Source organism: Protomyctophum parallelum (genome assembly GCF_964188405.1).
Source record: "Protomyctophum parallelum genome assembly, chromosome: 5".
NCBI classification, from domain to species: domain Eukaryota; kingdom Metazoa; phylum Chordata; class Actinopteri; order Myctophiformes; family Myctophidae; genus Protomyctophum; species Protomyctophum parallelum.
The window spans coordinates 15,747,965-15,769,194 of NC_139702.1; the positions used below are offsets into that span (position 1 = coordinate 15,747,965).

General features: G+C 44.4%; 1 protein-coding gene across 1 annotated transcript in view; it reads left to right on the plus strand.

The window, feature by feature from the left end:
• The window catches only part of LOC310858631 (echinoderm microtubule-associated protein-like 6), a gene marked incomplete at its 5' end in the record, with an annotated part of 64,486 nt that extends 50,789 nt beyond the window's left edge, over positions 1-13,697 (plus strand). The window contains 8 exon segments of the mRNA XM_083764824.1: positions 570-684; positions 1,149-1,337; positions 4,141-4,313; positions 5,308-5,470; positions 6,487-6,590; positions 8,269-8,422; positions 9,749-9,849; positions 13,622-13,697. Of these exon segments, the coding sequence (XP_083620950.1) occupies positions 570-684; positions 1,149-1,337; positions 4,141-4,313; positions 5,308-5,470; positions 6,487-6,590; positions 8,269-8,422; positions 9,749-9,849; positions 13,622-13,646 (1,024 nt within the window). The 3' untranslated portion in view covers positions 13,647-13,697.
• Between the last annotated feature and the right edge of the window lie 7,533 nt (positions 13,698-21,230).

Here is a 21,230-nt window from a genome sequence, read left to right on the forward strand (position 1 = left end):
ATCAAATTATATGTTGTCAAATTAACTGTTATCAAATTAAATGTTATCAAATTAACTGTTATCAAAGTAACTGTTGTCAAAGTAACTGTTATCAAATTAACTGTTATCAAAGTAACTGTTATCAAATTAACTGTTATCAAATTAACTGTTATCAAATTAAATGTTGTCAAATGAACTGTTATCAAATTAAATGTTATCAAATTAACTGTTATCAAATTAACTGTTGTCAAAGTAACTGTTATCAAATTAACTGTTATCAAATTAAATGTTGTCAAATTAACTGTTATCAAATTAACCTTCTTCAGTGATCCTATAGTCCATCCACGCTGCCGTTCACTTCTTGTATACAGCCGGTCTAAAAATCGGAATAACTCTAAATCTACGGAGCTCTCCGGCACAAATCTTTGAATATATATTATTTCAGAATACTTTTTTTTTCATTTCGACGTCAGGCCTAAATGGGTTAATGTGTGTGTGTGTGTGTGTGTGTGTGTGTGTGTTTGTGTGTGTGCATGCGTGCGTGCGTGCGTGCGTGTGGGCGTGCGTGCGTGCGTTGGTGCGTGCGTTAGGACTAAGGAGGGCGGGGCGGTCAAGCTGTGGGATCAGGAGATGAAACGATGCAGAGCGTTCCAGCTGGAGACCGGTCAGCCTGTGGAGAACGTCCGCTCGGTGTGCAGAGGAAAGGTACACTTTTAGGATAGAGAGCAAGAGGTGGGCATCCAACAGGGCCCTGTCCATCCAACAGGGCCCTGTCCATCCAACAGGGCCCTGTCCATCCAACAGGGCCCTGTCCATCCAACAGGGCCCTGTCCATCCAACAGGGCCCTGTCCATCCAACAGGGCCCTGTCCATCCAACAGGGCCCTGTCCATCCAACAGGGCCCTGTCCATCCAACAGGGCCCTGTCCATCCAACAGGGCCCTGTCCATCCAACAGGGCCCTGTCCATCCAACAGGGCCCTGTCCATCCAACAGGGCCCTGTCCATCCAACAGGGCCCTGTCCATCCAACAGGGCCCTGTCCATCCAACAGGGCCCTGTCCATCCAACAGGGCCCTGTCCTAACTTTGTTGTTGTGTGTGTGCGTGCGTGCTTGCGTGTGCGCGTGTGTGTGTGTGTGTGCGTGCGTGCGTGTTCGTGTGTGCGTTCAGGGTAAGATCCTGGTGGGCACTAAGGACGGGGAGGTCATCGAGATGGGCGAGAAGAACGCGGCGTCCAACACGTTGGTGACGGGTCACACCAGAGGTCACATCTGGGGTCTTTCGGCCCACCCTCACAAAGACGTCTGCATCTCCGCCAGCGACGACTCCACCGTGCGCATCTGGGACCTCGCCGATAAGGTAACGGAACATGTCTCTGCCGTCGGGAGGAAACCTCATAACTCCAAAAATGTTCATTTAATTTTCAGGATTGAATTGATTGATTGAAATATGTATTAACAGTTTGCAGAATTACAGTACATTTCAAGCACAAACTCAATACAAAGACTGTTAACTGTGAGTGGACGACCCAATTAAGCATTACACTTGTTTACAACAGGGTCCACATTGTTCAATTCATCAAAACATTTAGACATTTAGTGCCGTCCGTGGGCGGAGCGCGTCGGCGCGGCCGGCGTTTATCTGGTTGTCATAGTAACGCGCCCATTATTCTGGTGGTATTGTAGCGAGACTCCACAATATATTGAAAACAAAGCAATACTGCCTCATCAAAGTTGGTGTTGTGACTTTATATATATTGTCAATTACTTCCATGGGATGCCAAAACATTATACCCTGGGCAGGGAAGCAGTGCTGCACCAGCTACAGTGCTAACGGAGAGAAGTGTTGTGTTGTGTTGTGTTTTGTTGTGTTGTATTGTATTGTATTGTAGAAACTGTTGAACAAGGTGTCTTTGGGACACCCTGCTAAGTGTTATTGTATTATATTGTAGAAACTGTTGAACAAGGTGTCTTTGGGACATCCTGCTAAGTGTTATTGTATTATATTGTAGAAACTGTTGAAAAAGGTGTCTTTGGGACATCCTGCTAAGTGTTATTGTATTATATTGTAGAAACTGTTGAACAAGGTGTCTTTGGGACATCCTGCTAAGTGTTATTGTATTGTAGAAACTGTTGAACAAGGTGTCTTTGGGACATCCTGCTAAGTGTTATTGTATTATATTGTAGAAACTGTTGAAAAAGGTGTCTTTGGGACACCCTGCTAAGTGTTATTGTATTATATTGTAGAAACTGTTGAACAAGGTGTCTTTGGGACATCCTGCTAAGTGTTATTGTATTATATTGTAGAAACTGTTGAAAAAGGTGTCTTTGGGACACCCTGCTAAGTGTTATTGTATTGTATTGTATAAACTGTTGAACAAGGTGTCTTTGGGACACCCTGCTAAGTGTTATTGTATTGTATTGTATTGTAGAAACTGTTGAACAAGGTGTCTTTGGGACACCCTGCTAAGTGTTATTGTATTGTATTGTAGAAACTGTTGAACAAGGTGTCTTTGGGACATCCTGCTAAGTGTTATTGTATTATATTGTAGAAACTGTTGAACAAGGTGTCTTTGGGACATCCTGCTAAGTGTTATTGTATTGTATAAACTGTTGAACAAGGTGTCTTTGGGACACCCTGCTAAGTGTTATTGTATTGTATAAACTGTTGAACAAGGTGTCTTTGGGGCACCCTGCTAAGTGTTATTGTATTGTATTGTATTGTAGAAACGGTTGAACAAGGTGTCTTTGGGACACCCTGCTAAGTGTTATTGTATTGTATTGTATAAACTGTTGAACAAGGTGTCTTTGGGACACCCTGCTAAGTGTTATTGTATTGTATTGTATTGTAGAAACTGTTGAACAAGGTGTCTTTGGGACACCCTGCTAAGTGTTATTGTATTGTATTGTAGAAACTGTTGAACAAGGTGTCTTTGGGACATCCTGCTAAGTGTTATTGTATTATATTGTAGAAACTGTTGAACAAGGTGTCTTTGGGACATCCTGCTAAGTGTTATTGTATTGTATAAACTGTTGAACAAGGTGTCTTTGGGACACCCTGCTAAGTGTTATTGTATTGTATAAACTGTTGAACAAGGTGTCTTTGGGGCACCCTGCTAAGTGTTATTGTATTGTATTGTATTGTAGAAACGGTTGAACAAGGTGTCTTTGGGACACCCTGCTAAGTGTTATTGTATTGTATTATAGAAACTGTTGAACAAGGTGTCTTTGGGGCATCCTGCTAAGTGTTATTGTATTATTATTATATTATATAAACTGTTGAACAAGGTGTCTTTGGGGCATCCTGCTAAGTGTTATTGTATTATTATTATATTATATAAACTGTTGAACATGGTGTCTTTGGGGCATCCTGCTAAGTGTTATTGTATTATTATTATATTATATAAACTGTTGAACAATGTGTCTTTGGGACACCCAGCTACTGTAAGTGTTATTGTATTGTATTGTAGAAACTGTTGAACAAGGTGTCTTTGGGACATCCTGCTAAGTGTTATTGTATTGTATTGTATTGTAGAAACTGTTGAACAAGGTGTCTTTGGGACATCCTGCTAAGTGTTATTGTATTGTATTATAGAAACTGTTGAACAAGATGTCTTTGGGGCATCCAGTTAAGTGTTATTGTATTATTAACACAGCATGAGACCTCTGTTCCTGAACTTGCTTCCCCCCCTCCTTTTCTTGTTTTGTGTGTTGTCTTTGTATTCTGTGTTTTTAGTCTGTGTCTGTCTATGTGTCTATGTGTTTACTTACTGTTTTACCTATGTACTGTACAGCACTTTGTGGCAGCTATGGTTGTTTTAAATGTGCTATATAAATAAAGTTGAGTTGAGTTGAGTTGAGTATTATTATATTATATAAACTGTTGAACAAGGTGTCTTGTATTGTATTGTAGAAACTGTTGAACAAAGTGTCTTTGGGACACCCTGCTAAGTGTTATTGTATTGTATTGTAGAAACTGTTGAACAAAGTGTCTTTGGGACACCCTGCTAAGTGTTATTGTATTGTATTGTAGAAACTGTTGAACAAGGTGTCTTTGGTACACCCTGCTAAGTGTTATTGTATTGTATTGTAGAAACTGTTGAACAAAGTGTCTTTGGGACACCCTGCTAAGTGTTATTGTATTGTATTGTATTGTATTGTAGAAACTGTTGAACAAGGTGTCTTTGGGACACCCTGCTAAGTGCACCAGCTACAGTCCGAACGGGGAGATGGTTGCCATTGGCATGGAGAACGGAGAGTTCATCGTCCTGCTGGTCAACTCTCTGAGCGTCTGGGGCAAGAAGAGAGACCGCAGCATCTGCATTCAGGACATACGGTACGGTTCACCTTTCACCTTTACCCTTTACCCTTTAACCTTTACCCTGGGCGTCTGGGGCAAGAAGAGAGACCGATATGTTGACAGTCCAAGTCACATTTTGACCTGGGAACGATTCTACAAATGTCTTCTAAAGCCTGACAGTTTTCTGAAAAACCCTGTGTTTCCATGTCAGTCGTTCTCAAACATTTTCATGTCAAGGACCCCCAAGATTACATTGTAATTGGCCCCGGACCCCCATCTGAAAGTATGTAGTTCCAGTGACCCCCCCCCCCCCCCCCCAGAAGCAAAGATTTGAGTTAAAAACGTTGGCTCTGAAATAATATATCTTAGCTCGTGATTAATTTAGAACCAGGGTTAATGGGTGGACCAACATTGATTCATTTAGAACCAGGGTTAATGGGTGGACCAACGTTGATTCATTTAGAACCAGGGTTAATGGGTGGACCAACGTTGATTCATTTAGAACCAGGGTTAATGGGTGGACCAACGTTGATTCATTTAGACCAGGGTTAATGGGTGGACCAACGTTGATTCATTTAGAACAGGTTTATGGGTGTACCAATGGTGATTCATTTAGAACAGGGTTAATGGGTGGACCAACGTTGATTCATTTAGAACCAGGGTTAATGGGTGGACCAACGGTGATTCATTTAGAAGCAGGGTCAATGGGTGGACCAACGTTTCCAGCTCAATTTATTTATTTATTGTTTCACAGATTCCCATGATATGAGCCCCGCCATGATATAAATATACACTGTATATATTCTTTGTATTCTTTCATGTTGAAATTGTAAAGACGAGAACCTCAAATATATATGCGTTGGGTGTGTGCGTGCGTTGGGTGTGTGCGTGCGTGCGTTGGGTGTGTACTTGTGCGTGCGTTGGGTGTGTGCGTACGTGCGTTGGGTGTGTGCGTGTGTACTTGTGCGTGCGTTGGGTGTGTGCGTGTGTGCGTGCGTGCGTTGGGTGCGTGTGTGCGTGCGTCCAACAGGTTCAGTCCAGACAACCACCTCCTGGCCGTGGGTTCGGTAGAAGGCTGCGTTGACCTCTATGACCTCAGCCTGGGTCCGTCTCTCAACCGGGTCGGGTACTGTAAGGACCTGCCCGGGTTCGTCCTGCAGGTCGACTTCTCTGCAGACAGCAAGTTCATCCAGGTGTGGATCCAATAATGTACTGTTTATTGACCCATTCTGACCTGAGATCAGATTATAGTTATAGTTCATCCAGGTGTGGATCCAATAATGTACTGTTTATTGACCCATTCTGACCTGAGATCAGATTCAAGTTCATCCAGGTGTGGATCCAATAATGTACTGTTTAATGACCCATTCTGACCTGAGATCAGATTATAGTTATAGTTCATCCAGGTGTGGATCCAATAATGTACTGTTTATTGACCCATTCTGACCTGAGATCAAATTATAGTTATAGTTCATCCAGGTGTTGATCCAATAATGTACTGTTTTTTAACCCATTCTGACCTGAGATCAGATTCAAGTTCATCCAGGTGTGGATCCAATAATGTACTGTTTATTGACCCATTCTGACCTGAGATCAGATTCAAGTTCATCCAGGTGTGGATCCAATAATGTACTGTTTATTAACCCATTCTGACCTGAGATCAGATTCAAGTTCATCCAGGTGTGGATCAATAATGTACTGTTTATTGACCCACTCGGTGGCACGCTATGAGCTTGTAGATCTGCTATTTTTAAATAGCTAAAGCATAACCAAAATGGGTTCCCGCCTAAAATGGGTTAACAGTGGATTGTGCTTTCTGCCTGCACTATTCATATGTTTAATTTGTCATTTTAATGCCAATAGAGAAATCTGTGATATACACACTCCATCTCATTCTCACACGGCAATCCTATAGTATTAGACACCCAGCCCTGATGGTGGCGGTAACGTCACCGTTATGCCGATTTTGACCAAATAGAGCGAATCTGGCGAATCTGTCACTTCCGGTTTAAGGAACAATAACATCCGGTAGGCTACTAGCTTTGGACTGTGTGTCACAAACACATATGTGTCTCATATAGCAACATCTTTTGTTGTGCGCGTGCGTGCGTGCATGCGCGTGTGTGTGTGCGTGCATGCGTGTGCGTGTGCGTGTGTGTGTGTGTGTGTGTGTGTGTGTGTGTGTGTGTGTGTGTGTGTGCACATCCAGGTCTCCACCAGTACATATGCTCGGCAGGTCCATGAGGTTCCGTCAGGGAAGCTGGTCTCAGACCAGACCGTTATCGACAGAATCACCTGGGCTACCTGGACCAGGTACTTTATAATAATAATAATAATTATTATTATTAGTAGTAGTAGCAGTAGCAGTATTAGTAGCAGTATTAGTAGCAGTAGTAGTATGATTATTAGTATTCAGTCAGATAAGTCACAAATACATTTAACCAATATTTATTATAGAATGAGAATACAAGTGTGCATATAATATTCTATCTTGCCATTCGGCTCTGCTAATTTTTTCTCCCTGCTCGGCACAATTAAACATCATCATTAAACATTAACACATTTTTTACATAGGACAGACCTGTACGTCTTAAGGATTCGAACCGAGATGTGCTAAGAACGTGTGAGGACGTCCTAGTGCATCCTCCATCATACGGGGCGAGATAAGAATATTCAGATCTTTTTTTTTTTTTTTTTGCCCGTTCGCCTTTCGTGAATGATCGCTGACCTTACATCGCTGATGTAAGGTCAACTTTGTAAAGTCAACTTTTTTAGGAAATTGTTTCCGGGTCATGGCTTTCAGAGTAAAAGCGCTCAGACAACTCCGGCACCCCAGAGCTCCTATTTTGAAGCACTCCCGGCACTGATTGTGTGAGCAGGGAGATAGATAGCCTATACAATAACAACCGCGAACATGGGGAACAGAAATAACAGAGCCCACAGGTGGTGATGGGGTGGTGGTGGAGCAGACAGAACTAATAGCAGAGCGGTGGTGCTGGGGTGGTGGTGGAGCAGACAGAACTACAGTAATAGCAGAGCGGTGGTGCTGGGGTGGTGGAGGAGCAAACAGAACTAATAGACTCCAGACTGTATGATGGAAGCATTTATATTTGACTCATGATCAGAGCTTCCGTTGCTCCAGACTCTATGATGGAAGCATTTATATTTGACTCATGATCAGAGCTTCCGTTGCTCCAGACTCTATGATGGAAGCATTTATATTTTATTCGTGATCAGAGCTTCCGTTGCTCCAGACTGTATGACGGAGGTGCCGTGTCATTAGTCAGAAGGTTCATTGTTCCGAAATTACTATCCCTATCTCTAACCCTAACCTAAACCTAACCGCAAGCACGGGAGCAAACCTAAACCTAACCGCAAGCACGGGAGCAGTGCATGTTCGGACTAACGGGACTTCGGATCTATGGGCAGTTCCCATGGCGGAGGCATTTATATTTTACTCATGATCAAAGCTTCCGTTGCTCCAGACTGTATGACGGAAGCATTTATATTTTACTCATGATCAGAGCTTCCGTTGCTCCAGACTGTATGATGGAAGCATTTATATTTTACTCATGATCAGAGCTTCCGTTGTTCCAGACTGTATGATGAAAGCATTTATATTTTATTCATGATCAGAGCTTCCGTTGCTCCAGACTGTATGATGGAAGCATTTATATTTTATTCGTGATCAGAGCTTCCGTTGCTCCAGACTGTATGACGGAAGCGTTTATATTTTACTCGTGATCAGAGCTTCCGTTGCTCCAGACTGTATGACGGAAGCGTTTATATTTTACTCGTGATCAGAGCTTCCGTTGCTCCAGACTGTAGGACGGAAGCATTTATATTTTACTCATGATCAGAGCTTCCATTTCTCCAGACTGTATGGCGGAAGCATTTATATTTTACTTGTGATCAGAGCTTCCGTCGCTCCAGACTGTACGATGGTGGTGGGGGTGTGGCCTATGTTAACGGTTTCCCTGTATCGTCGCAGCGTATTGGGCGAGGAGGTGGTGGGGGTGTGGCCTCGCAACGCGGACAAGGCAGACGTGAACTGCGCCAGCGTCTCTCACACAGGACTCAACGTGGTGACGGGAGACGACTTCGGACTCATCAAGCTGTTCGACTTCCCCTGCTCCGAGAAGTTTGTACGTATCACCATTAAACTGCTCCGAGAAGTTTGTACGTATCACCATTAAACTGCTCCGAGAAGTTTGTACGTATCACCATTAAACTGCTCCGAGAAGTTTGTACGTATCACCATTAAACTGCTCCGAGAAGTTTGTACGTATCACCATTAAACTGCTCCGAGAAGTTTGTACGTATCACCATTAAACTGCTCAGAGAAGTTTGTACGTATCACCATTAACCTGCTCCGAGAAGTTTGTACGTATCACCATTAAACTGCTCCGAGAAGTTTGTACGTATCACCATTAAACTGCTCCGAGAAGTTTGTACGTATTACCAGTAACCCTGTAACACCCAGCATTGCAATACTACAACATATTTTAATTCATTCATTAAGACATTTTTTCACCTAAACGTCATCATTGATGCTCATTGCAATGCCATTGGTCCTGATAATTTGCATATACATACCCCCCCACAGAGGCTGAAATTCACACAAATTAAAAATATCTGGACTTAGCCATTTTAACCTATGACCTTTGACCTTTAAATTAAACTAAATACTCTAATAAAACTCTAATGAAACTAAAAACTCTAATAAAACAAAAAACAAAAAACTCTAATAAAACTATAATACTAATAATAAACCATTAAATGCTCCGAAACGTTTGTACGACTTGACTTGGAAGATATTTTGTAGAATCTGGTGTCAGCCCGAAAGGTTTGTACGTATTCACGTGTGTGACCTGAGGGGTGACCTGTGACCTGAGGGGTGACCTGTGACCTGACCTGTGACCTGAGGGGTGACCTGAGGGGTGACCTGTGACCTGAGGGGTGACCTGTGACCTGAGACCTGACCTGTGACCTGTGGCCTGACCTGTGACCTGAGGGGTGACCTGAGACCTGACCTGTGACCTGTGACCTGACCTGTGACCTGAGGGGTGACCTGTGATCTGAGGGGTGACCTGTGACCTGAGGGGTGACCTGTGACCTGAGGGGTGACCTGTGACCTGAGGGGTGTTTGTGACCTGAGGGGTGACCTGTGACCTGACCTGTGACCTGAGGGGTGTGTGGGTGTTTGTCCAGGATTTGCTGATTGCACTATTTATGTCCACATAAGAGATACAATACGGACACAAATATGTACAGCGCCTTGTACATATTTGTGTCCGTATTGTATCTCTTATGTGGACATAAATAAATGATTAAATGTGTGTGTGTGTGTGTGTGTGTGTGTGTGTGTGTGTGTGTGTGTGTGTGTGTGTGTGTGTGTGTGTGTGTGTGTGTGTGTGTGTGTGTGTGTGTGTGTGTGTGTGTGTGTGCGTGCGTGCGTGCGCACTCCTAAGGCCAAACACAAGCGTTACTTCGGTCATTCGGCCCATGTGACCAACGTCAGATTCTCCTGTGACGACAAATACGTGGTCAGCGCCGGAGGGAACGACTGCAGGTGAGACACCGCCATATATGGACATGTTGTAGGTGAGACACCTCCATATATGGACATGTTGCAGGTGAGACACCGCCATATATGGACATGTTGTAGGTGAGACACCGCCATGTATGTGACCAGATTTGACTGAGGTACTTCCATTGGATTTCGGTTTCGGTTTTTTTCATGTCATGTGAAAGCAGGGAATCATAGCTTCAAATTGACATATTGGTTGTTCAGTTTGACCCACCCGTTTTGGAGATATGGCTTATAGAGTAATGTCTTGCAGAGAAACAGAGAGTTGAGAAAACAGGCTTGAAAAAGTTCACTTCTGTGGACTAACATTATACACCTAGCTACACGTTTAAGCATTTATTTCATATTTACATGTCTTCTGTGGACTCTAATATTACACCTAGCTACATGTTTAAGCATTTATTTCATATTTACATGTCTTCTGTGGTCTCTAACATTACACCTAGCTAATTGTTTAAGCATTTATTTCATATTTACATGTCTTCTGTGGACTCTAACATTACACCTAGCTACATGTTTAAGCATTTATTTCATATTTACATGTCGATTTCAGCTGTGATATTTATTTCAGACATGCTCTAGTATGTGAAGAGTCTGCCTGTGCTATTAACTCATTTTGCATGAACATAAATAAAATCAGTTTTTCTCCTCTGGTGAAAGGCAGGATGACAGGCCCTCAGTCAAAGCTGGTCACATATGGTCATGTAGGTGAGACACCGCCATGACGCAGTGAGACATCAGAGAGAGAGACAGGCAGTGAGACATGAGAGAGAGAGAGAGACAGGCAGTTAGACATGAGAGAGAGAGACGGGCAGTGAGACACCGTCCTGACACAGGGTTTAATGTGATTGTTGAGTTTTAACCTGCCACGGGTTGGTTTTAACCTGCCACGGGTTGGTTGTAACCTGCCACAGGTTAGTTTTAACCTGCCACATGTTAGTTGTAACCTGCCACGGGTTGGTTTTAACCTGCCACGGGTTGGTTTTAACCTGCCACATGTTAGTTGTAACCTGCCACGGGTTGGTTTTAACCTGCCACATGTTAGTTGTAACCTGCCACAGGTTAGTTTTAACCTGTCACAGGTTAGTTGTAACCTGCCACAGGTTAGTTTTAACCTGCCACGGGTTGGTTTTTACCTGCCACAGGTTGGTTTTAACCTGCCACAGGTTAGTTTTAACCTGCCACAGGTTAGTTGTAACCTGCCACGGGTTGGTTTTAACCTGCCACAGGTTAGTTGTAACCTGCCACAGGTTAGTTTTAACCTGCCACGGGTTGGTTTTAACCTGCCACAGGTTAGTTGTAACCTGCCACGGGTTGGTTTTAACCTGCCACGGGTTAGTTGTAACCTTCCACGGGTTAGTTGTAACCTGCCACGCACATCAGGAACCACTTAGTTAGGGCCGGAACCACCACACCGGAACCAGGAATAATTTTAGCGCCTAGCCAGTAACAGAGTAATCTAGTAAGAGAGGCGACATGCTTTGATCTCGCCGCAAAGCGGGGTGCTATGGGCTATAGTTCCACACATTGGAACTATCCCATTGAGACAAAGCGGGGTGCCCTATGGGCTATAGTTCCACACATTGGAACTATCCCATTGAGACAAAGCGGGGTGCTATGGGCTATAGTTCCACACATTGGAACTATCCCATTGAGACAAAGCTGGGTGCTATGGGCTATAGTTCCACACATTGGAACTATCCCATTGAGACAAAGCGGGGTGCTATGGGCGAATACTGGACTACTCGCCCCGGTGCTTGCCCGTTTTTCCTCCCGGAATTCTCCCCAGTGAGGGGGATAACTTTGTAATATGCTATTGGCTGTTTGTATTATTTTTGGAAAAATATAAAAAGATACTCCTGTGGAAAGGCTATATTATTTGACTTATATTGAACCTATAAACAATTTAGTATTATTTAGTATATGTAAGGTTTTGCCCCCTCAAATGGTACCTCGTCAGATAATCCCCACATATCCTACAACAACTTCTGTGAACAGACTTCACTGTAGTAGCTTTTCATAAATTATATTTGTACTTAGGCTGTTCTGCTGTCATGAAAGTTTATAGTTAGAGAAATTCAAAGTCCAGCCGTCTGCTGTCCAGGCTCTCCCACCCCTCACTGGGGAATATTCTGGGAGGAAAACAGAAACGGGGCGAGTAGTCTTGTTACCCTATGGGCTATAGTTCCACACATTGGAACTATCCCATTGAGACAAAGCGGGGTGCTATGGGCTATAGTTCCACACATTGGAACTATCCCATTGAGACAAAGCGGGGTGCCCTATGGGCTACAGTTCCACACATTGGAACTATCCCATTGAGACAAAGCGGTGTGCTATGGGCTACAGTTCCACACATTGGAACTATCCCATTGAGACAAAGCAGGGTGCTATGGGCTATAGTTCCACACATTGGAACTATCCCATTGAGACAAAGCGGGGTGCTATGGGCTATAGTTCCATACATTGGAACTGTCCCATTGAGACAAAGCGGGGTGCTATGGGCTATAGTTCCACACATTGGAACTATCCCATTGAGACAAAGCAGGGTGCTATGGGCTATAGTTCCACACATTGGAACTATCCCATTGAGACAAAGCGGGGTGCTATGGGCTATAGTTCCATACATTGGAACTGTCCCATTGAGACAAAGCGGGGTGCTATGGGCTATAGTTCCACACATTGGAACTATCCCATTGAGACAAAGCGAGGTGCCCTATGGGCTATAGTTCCACACACTGGAACTATCCCATTGAGACAAAGCGGTGTGCTATGGGCTATAGTTCCACACATTGGAACTCTGCCATTGAGACAAAGCGGGGTGCTATGGGCTATAGTTCCACACATTGGAACTATCCCATTGAGACAAAGCGGGGTGCTATGGGCTATAGTTCCACACATTGGAACTATCCCATTTAGACAAAGCGGGGTGCCCTATGGGCTATAGTTCCACACATTGGAACTATCCCATTGAGACAAAGCGTGTGCTATGGGCTATAGTTCCACACATTGGAACTATCCCATTGAGACAAAGCGGGGTGCCCTATGGGCTATAGTTCCACACATTGGAACTATCCCATTGAGACAAAGCGGTGTGCTATGGGCTACAGTTCCACACATTGGAACTATCATATTGAGACAAAGCGGTGTGCTATATGGGCTATAGTTCCACACATTGGAACTATCCCATTGAGACAAAGCGGGGTGCCCTATGGGCTATAGTTCCACACATTTGAACTATCCCATTGAGACAAAGCGGTGTGCTATGGGCTACAGTTCCACACATTGGAACTATCATATCGAGACAAAGCGGTGTGCTATATGGGCTATAGTTCCACACATTGGAACTATCCCATTGAGACAAAGCGGGGTGCCTATGGGCTATAGTTCCACACATTGGAACTATCCCATTGAGACAAAGCGGGGTGCTATGGGCTATAGTTCCAAACATTGGAACTATCCCATTGAGACAAAGCGGGGTGCCCTATGGGCTATAGTTCCAAACATTGGAACTATCCCATTGAGATAGAATGAGCACTTCCTCATTCCATTGTTACGATGGGAGTCAACGCTATAGTTGTCGCCACTCTCTTTCTAGATTACTCTGCCCAGTAAAACCCTTGGTGGGCGTTTGTTTCGTAGCGACTGGCTCTCCAGGTCGTCCTCAGAGGGGCGGTGTTCATATAGTATATGCATGTTGGGGAGTGAGAGTGCGTCAGTTCAAACTGTCGCTATGTTGTTCTATTCCACGCAGCTTGTTTGTGTGGAAATGCCAGTAACCATGACGACCCAGTAACCATGGCGACCCGGTAACCATGATGACCAGAGGAGGAGGATGCTTGGAGGAAGATGATTGGTCCAGGAGTCTTCGTTTGGGAGTCCTCGATGGTGATTGGTCCAGGAGTCTGCGTTTGGGAGTCCTCAATGCTGCATTTAATATTAATAGTACTGATTATATGTTTACATCTAGTAATACTGATTACATCACATGCCTGGAGTACTTACACCACTACTGATAGTACTAATTGCATAGTTACTATGAGTACTTTGGGTGAATATGACTTCTTTGTTATCCAGAAGTTGAATGACGGTTCACATTTAGCTGGGGACCCCCTGGAACTCCCTCAAGGACCCCTGGTGGTCCCCGGACCCCACTTTGGGAACCACTGTCGTAACAATATCGCAGTCTATTTCTGCAGAATATGTAACTAATTCGGCGGTGGTAACTTATGACGTGTTCTCTGTAACTTTAACGTGTTCTCAGTAACTTTAACGTGTTCTCACCGTCAGTTGATTATTCACATCCATGTGAGTGAAACCGCCGGGATCATTTGTTTCTGTTTTGGAGCACATTTCTTATTGGACGCCATATGAACAATTATACAACAGGCCGTTTCTTGCTTTAATCACGATATCGGAACACCAAATGAAAACGTAGAAATGACCTGCTCTGTTCTCCCAGAGCGCAGCAGACTGGGTGGCTAGGCTAGCTAGTTTCTGTTCTCCCAGAGCGCAGCAGACTGGGTGGCTAGGCTAGCTAGTTTCTGTTCTCCCAGAGCGCAGCAGACTGGGTGGCTAGGCGAGCTAGTTTCTGTTCTCCCAGAGTGCAGCAGACCGGGTGGCTAGGCTAGCTAGTTTCTGTTCTCCCAGAGCGCAGCAGACTGGGTGGCTAGGCAAGCTAGTTTCTGTTCTCCCAGAGCGCAGCAGACTGGGTGGCTAGGCGAGCTAGTTTCTGTTCTCCCAGAGCGCAGCAGACTGGGTGGCTAGGCTAGCTAGTTTCTGTTCTCCCAGAGCGGAGCAGACTGGGCGGCTAGGCTAGCTAGTTTCTGTTCTCCCAGAGCGCATCAGACTGGGTGGCTAGGCTAGCTAGTTTCTTGGGACATTTGTGGTCGTAGTGACTACATCTGTCATTAAAACATTATGATTATCTTAGTTTTAAGGGTAACTGCCTTTCGGAACGGCGGGAGAGTTCATGCGGCACCGTAGGCGTAGATCAACTCCTTTGCTGCCCGCCCGTCCAGGCCCACTCTATGGAGCTTGTTGTCCTTCCGGGTTAAACAGGAAGGTGCGGGGCCTCCGGAAGTGGAACGACACCACACAAGCCTAGCCCACAGCCTTTAGCTAGCAGAACAACCAGCTAAAACAAATTCAGCGATGCAATACAAAATCACAAATGATTTACGATCGCTGGGTGCGCCTTGGACAGTTACGTCAGACTTTGGTGCTCGATTCTATTAGGTAGATATCTAACAAATTAATACATACTATCGGCTACTTGGTTATAAATACAAAGAGAAGATTCAATATATTCTATTCTATGATTAGAGATATCTATTGGATGGGAATGTCTGACAATTAAACGGATATATTTACCTGTTTAAATAGATATCTCACAATTAAATAGATATATTTACCTGCTTAAATAGATATCTCACAATTAAATAGATATATTTACCTGTTTAAATAGATATCTCACAATTAAATAGACATCTGACAATTATATATTAGATAGGAATCTAACAATTAAATAGATATCTGATTAATGGATATCCAACCGCTATAGGTAGATGTCTAACAGTTAGATATATAGATAGATAACTATTATATTCCTTGTTGAACTGTATCTGAACAGTGAACATGTGGGTCTGATCGGACAAATAATAATAATATTAATGAATAATAATAATTTATGACAAAAATGCAAATGAAGCTTAAAACTGGGTGGGACTAAAGGGTTGATAAATGTTGATAGACACTTTGTTGTTGTAGGAATTGAACCTGTGACTTGATAGTAACGTGTATGTGTGTGTGTGTGTGTGTGTGTGTGTGTGTGTGTGTGTGTGTGTGTGTGTGCGCGCGCGTGCGTACCTGCATGTGTCTGTGTGTGCACGGCTGCACGCGTGCGTGTTTCTGTGAGCGCGCGTGTGTGTGCGCGTGCGTGTTGGTGTGTGTGTGTGTGTGTGTGTGTGTGTGTGCGCGTGCGCACGTGCATGTGTCTGTGTGTGCACGGCTGCACGCGTGCGTGTTTCTGTGTGCGCGCGTGTGTGTGCGCGTGCGTGTTGGTGTGTGTGCGTGCATGTGTCTGTGTGTGAGTGTGTGTGTGCATGCATGCATGTGTCTGTGTGTGAGTGCGCGTGTGCATGCGTGTCTGTGTGTGTGAGTGCGTGTGTGCATGCGTGTGTGTGTGTAAGTGCGTGTGTGCATGCGTGTCTGTGTGTGTGTGTGTGTGTGTGTGTGTGTGTGTGTGTGTGTGTGTGTGCATACGTATGCGTGTAGAAGATGTCTTTATTGACGTGTTTATTTTTTATTGAAATGTCTTTGTATCACGAGTTGTCTCAGAGTGTCTATATATGAACATAAATATATATAGCTACACAAACTGTCTACATTGTTTTCATTATACTGTGTTTAGGATCCAAGATGGCCGCAGCACCAGCAGGGGGTGGGGCGGAGGTGAGGGGGCGGGGTCGACATATGTCCTCACTGGGCTGCGTTCAAGACACTTGCCTTGTGTCTGACACCTGCCTTGTGTCTGTCACCTGCCTTGTGTCTGACACCTGCCTTGTGTCTGTCACCTGCCTTGTGTCTGACACCTGCCTTGTGTCTGTCACCTGCCTTGTGTCTGTCACCTGCCTTGTGTCTGACACCTGCCTTGTGTCTGTCACCTGCCTTGTGTCTGACACCTGCCTTGTGTCTGTCACCTGCCTTGTGTCTGACACCTGCCTTGTGTCTGACACCTGCCTTGTGTCTGACACCTGCCTTGTGTCTGACACCTGGCTGTTCACAGCAGCCGTTTTTCAGACAAATATTTGAGATTGCGATTGAATCTCCAGACACAAATAGATCAAGATTGGGAGACGTGTCTGCGACCAAGAAGAAAGGGGAGGTATGACTTGCTCAAAGGCAGAACTGAGGAAATTCACATGATCACATCTGACCACACAATGCAATGCCTGGTTTTGTTGGAGGTGGAATCCAAACCAGCAACCTTTTAGTCGTATGCAAACTACACTGGAATTGAATGGATTCTTTATAAGCAAAAAGGAGAAGAAATCACTGAATCACTGAACAACTGTAATGTAAATATGTGAAATGACTTGTAAATATGTAGAATATTTTTTTTATTTGAATCACACAGTCGATAACATGACAAACGTTAACATTATGTGGGTTATTTTGGTGTAGACCTGTTACTATACTGTGTGTGTGTGTGTGTGTGTGTGTGTGTGTGTGTGTGTGTGTGTGTGTGTGTGTGTGTGTGTGTGTGTGTGTGTGTGTGTGTGTGTGTGTGTGTGTGTGTGTGTGGATACAAAAAAACACAAAGTTGCAGTTCAAGGATAAACACAACAAACTCCTAAGACGTATTTCCAATGTTGTCCTCTCACCAGCATTTATTATACATTAAAAGCACTTTACAATACAACATAAATTACTACAAATATAACAAAACAGTTCCCACAGGTACCACAGGGTGGTGCTACAGATGTGCCATTCCAACTCATACTGTGAGGTGTATAACCTTATTTTAATGAATGACTGCGGAGGCGCTTTTTACTGTGTCCACACTCTTGGTTTATTCACTCGATAGTATATGTGAAACGCCACTGAGCAACTTCCACTGACATGAATAGCGGAGGGGCGGAGCTTCGCGCCAGTTCAGTCTCTATCCTTTTAATACTCTATGAGGCTGACTGCTGCTGACAGGAAATGGGGGAGAGAGAGACATGCAGTAAAGGCCGTTGGGATCGGGAGTCGAGCCCGCGGCACACTGCCAGACTCGGGCTACCGGCCAGGTGCCTGGACCGCTGAGCCACAGCCCAGCTAGGCCCTGATCATTTCAGGTTTGCAGGTTTTATTCACTGACTAGACTTGCTAATTCCACTGCTTTGCTACTGAAAAGAAGTATCCATCATTCAGGGAATCTGAATAGAACTAACAGGTAACACCTTGGCAATTAATGCCTCACATGTACTTACTCAGGGACGTGCAGAGAGTGTCAGAGGCGGGGGCTGAAATCCCGTAAGAGGGCACTTTTGGACAAAAATGATCTACAAGCTCACAACGCGTCGCGCTGCGACACGTTGAGGGCTTGTAGATCAGCTATTTTTAGGGCGCAACCCAGCACTCTTTTGCTAGTAGAGATGCGGTGTATATACGATCCGTCTAAACAAATTTGTTCAACACAAAATGCTGTGTTCGAGTTCAGGAGACTTCGGGAAAGAAATCAATAATTCTCCTGAATGCTGCCTTCCTTCCGGCATGGCATGGAAAGGAGAGGAGGGCATGTGCATTTCTTCCACCATGTAGTAAATGCTGCATTTGTGGTCTGGAAAGGGCAGTTGTTTTACAGACGGGTAAAAGGGCAGGGGCTGAAGCCCCCTTTGATGTCTATGTCCCTGTACTTACTAGCTGCATGACTGACTGTCTGTTACAAGAGTTGGTTGAAAGTGATGTGAGATCCTTGACATCATTTTGACACGGGTTAACTTTGACAGATGTTTTAGCTTTGACATGCAATATCATTCCTTACATTCATGAGCTTTTTTTATAATAAAGTGCAATGCATTATTGTAACAACTACGCAGCCCTACTCTTGTGGTAAAAGAAAAACTAAAAAACCCGAGAGCAAGCGAGATGGTGGGAGATGGTGAGTGTTCGGTTCTTTTTGGCCTTTGGTTAAAAAATAAACATTCAAGTAAAGATCATGGGTATAAAAAAGTTCTTTATAAATAATGGGAACTGTGGGGTGTTTAAAAAGGATTACTTCATAATTGTACTATTTCATAACTATGTCACTAATTTCATGGTTTACATCATGCTTAATGCAATGCATTTATGTTTCTGTATTTGGGTATGGTTATGTAATGCTTATGCTTTTGCGCATGCGCGACTGTGCAAGTAATTTGTATTGATTAGTAGTGGCGTTCATTCATCCACAACCTGTCGATAGGAGCACACTGCCCGTTGGTATGTAAACACCTGTAACTGAAGTGTTTGCTAGCAGTGTAAAAAGTATTTGTACAATTGTGTTATTGTAAGCATTTACCACGTTATGTCCGCATTTACATACAGAAATAAATAAGTATTAAGCGAGCGACTCTTGGCTTGCAGCGAGAGCGTTCTGGCTTTGATTATCTGCCGTAGCAGTGCTAGCGTTTGGCTAGCAAGGTTAGCCGTGGCTAATACTGGCTGTTTGGACCTAACGCCAGGGCTCCACTGGGCGCGTTGCGTCACGCGTGCCTCACGCGTGCGTGCGTCAAAAAACGAACCGGTTCAATTTTATGGTGACGGAGACGCGACGCAACGCGGGCAGTGGAGCCACCCTCCATTGATTAAAAGGGCACATTCCCGACACTGACGGAGACGCGCCGCAGACGCGACGCAGACGCGCCGCAGACGCGCCGCAGACGCGCCCAGTGGAGCCCTGGCGTTAGAGTATATATGAATAGAGATGACATCCGAGTTCTCTTTCCATCCACTTGCATTAAGTTGCTCAAAAGCGCATGAGGCGATTTCACTCCTCCTTCCGGGTAGGAACAGAGTGCATTATGGGATGGATTGCAATAGTGAGTGGTCCCAAACACATGAACATGCTGCCGTTGAACGCGCACGAGCGTGCTGCCGTCATGAACGTGCACAATGATAGTCAACGGACCAGCGCGTTCATGTGTTTGGGGCCAGGCTGCAATATCAAATTCGGCCACTATGTCCATTTCGCCTCAGTGTTTCCTCTGGGTGCCTTCTCTATTCATATATACTCTAAGGTTTGGACAGGTTACTCTGTTAACCAACATAGCAGACTGTAGCGTGGTAAATGGTAGAGGAGTCCTGTGGGCTGTGTTGTTGCGTGATGGTGTTTTGTGGGTTTTGTTCGTCCATGAAGGGTCACGTTAGTATTAACATACAGACTCTGTGCCAAACCTAAAACAACGTCCATGTTTGAGGAAAGACAGCATAGAGCACTGGTTCCCAAACGTGTTCATGTCAAGAACTCCCAAATTGACTCATCAGCCCCCTTTAGAAAATATAGACCAGGGACCCCCATTAGAAAATAGCCTATAGGCCAGGGACCTCCTTTAGAAAATATAGGCTAGGGACCCCCATTAGAAAATACAGGCCAGGGATAATAAGATAATGAGATATATTTTTTACGGTTCTAGCAGTGATTCTCAACCCGTTAATTTCAAGGACCCCCAGTTTGACATGCATTCGTCGACGGACCCCCCATTCAATGGCATTTATATCTCTATTCACTCAAATCAATCTATCGATTATGAATTAACGATTCATTCAAATATTATGACAGAGGGTCCGCGGAATAATAGCCTAGAAGTTACAACATTGGTTCTCAAACTTTTTCATGTCAAGGACCCCCCAAATTGACACTAATTAGCCCACAGACCCCCCATTTGAAAATATATGCCAGGGACCCCCTAATTAGAGACGATGTTTACAGCTCTAGCAAAACCAGTTTAATTTCAAGGACCCCCCCCCAGTTTGACAGTTTGGGCAGCAGAGAGTACACAGGGTTCCCCCCTTAGGGTCCATTTGGTTCCATTTGTACACTATCTGAGTTACAGACCCATAAGGGTCCATTTGGTTCCATTTGTACACTATCTGAGTTACAGACCCATAAGGGTCCATTTGGTTCCATTTGTAGCCTACACTATCTGAGTTACAGACCCATAAGGGTCCATTTGGTTCCATTTGTAGCCTACACTATCTGAGTTGCAGACCCATAAGGGTCCATTTGGTTCCATTTGTAGCCTACACTATCTGAGTTACAGACCCATAAGGGTCCATTTGGTTCCATCTGTACACTCTCAGAGTTACAGACCCATAAGGGTCCATTTGGTTCCAAACTATATCATTTAGCTGGGGACCCCCTGGAACTCCCTTAAGGACCCCTGGGGGTCTCCGGACCCCACTTTGGGAACCACTGGCCTACGACGCGGAAACGACGCGAGATGTCCTCCACACTGACAGCTGTGTGTTTACATGCAGAATACAGTACAGAGTACAGTAGAGTACAGTATACCTGCTGCGGTGCGGAGGTCTGTGCGACATTATGATGATGATGATGATGATGATGATGATGAAGATGACGAGGATGAGCCACCGTGACATGATGATGTTGTTGTTGTTAGAACGTAAACAAAGCCAGACGGGACGGGACGGTAGAGGGTGAACTTTCCTCCTCCGGGTCCAAATAAAAATAATCCTCTCAACTGACTTCTTTACTTCCCGGTCTGTCCCGTGTCACGTGACTGTGACGACACGACTGGTTGGTTTATGGCCTGCTACGTCACACTCCTCAAAAAACAAGAACAATACAATATATAAATAAATAATAATAATAATAA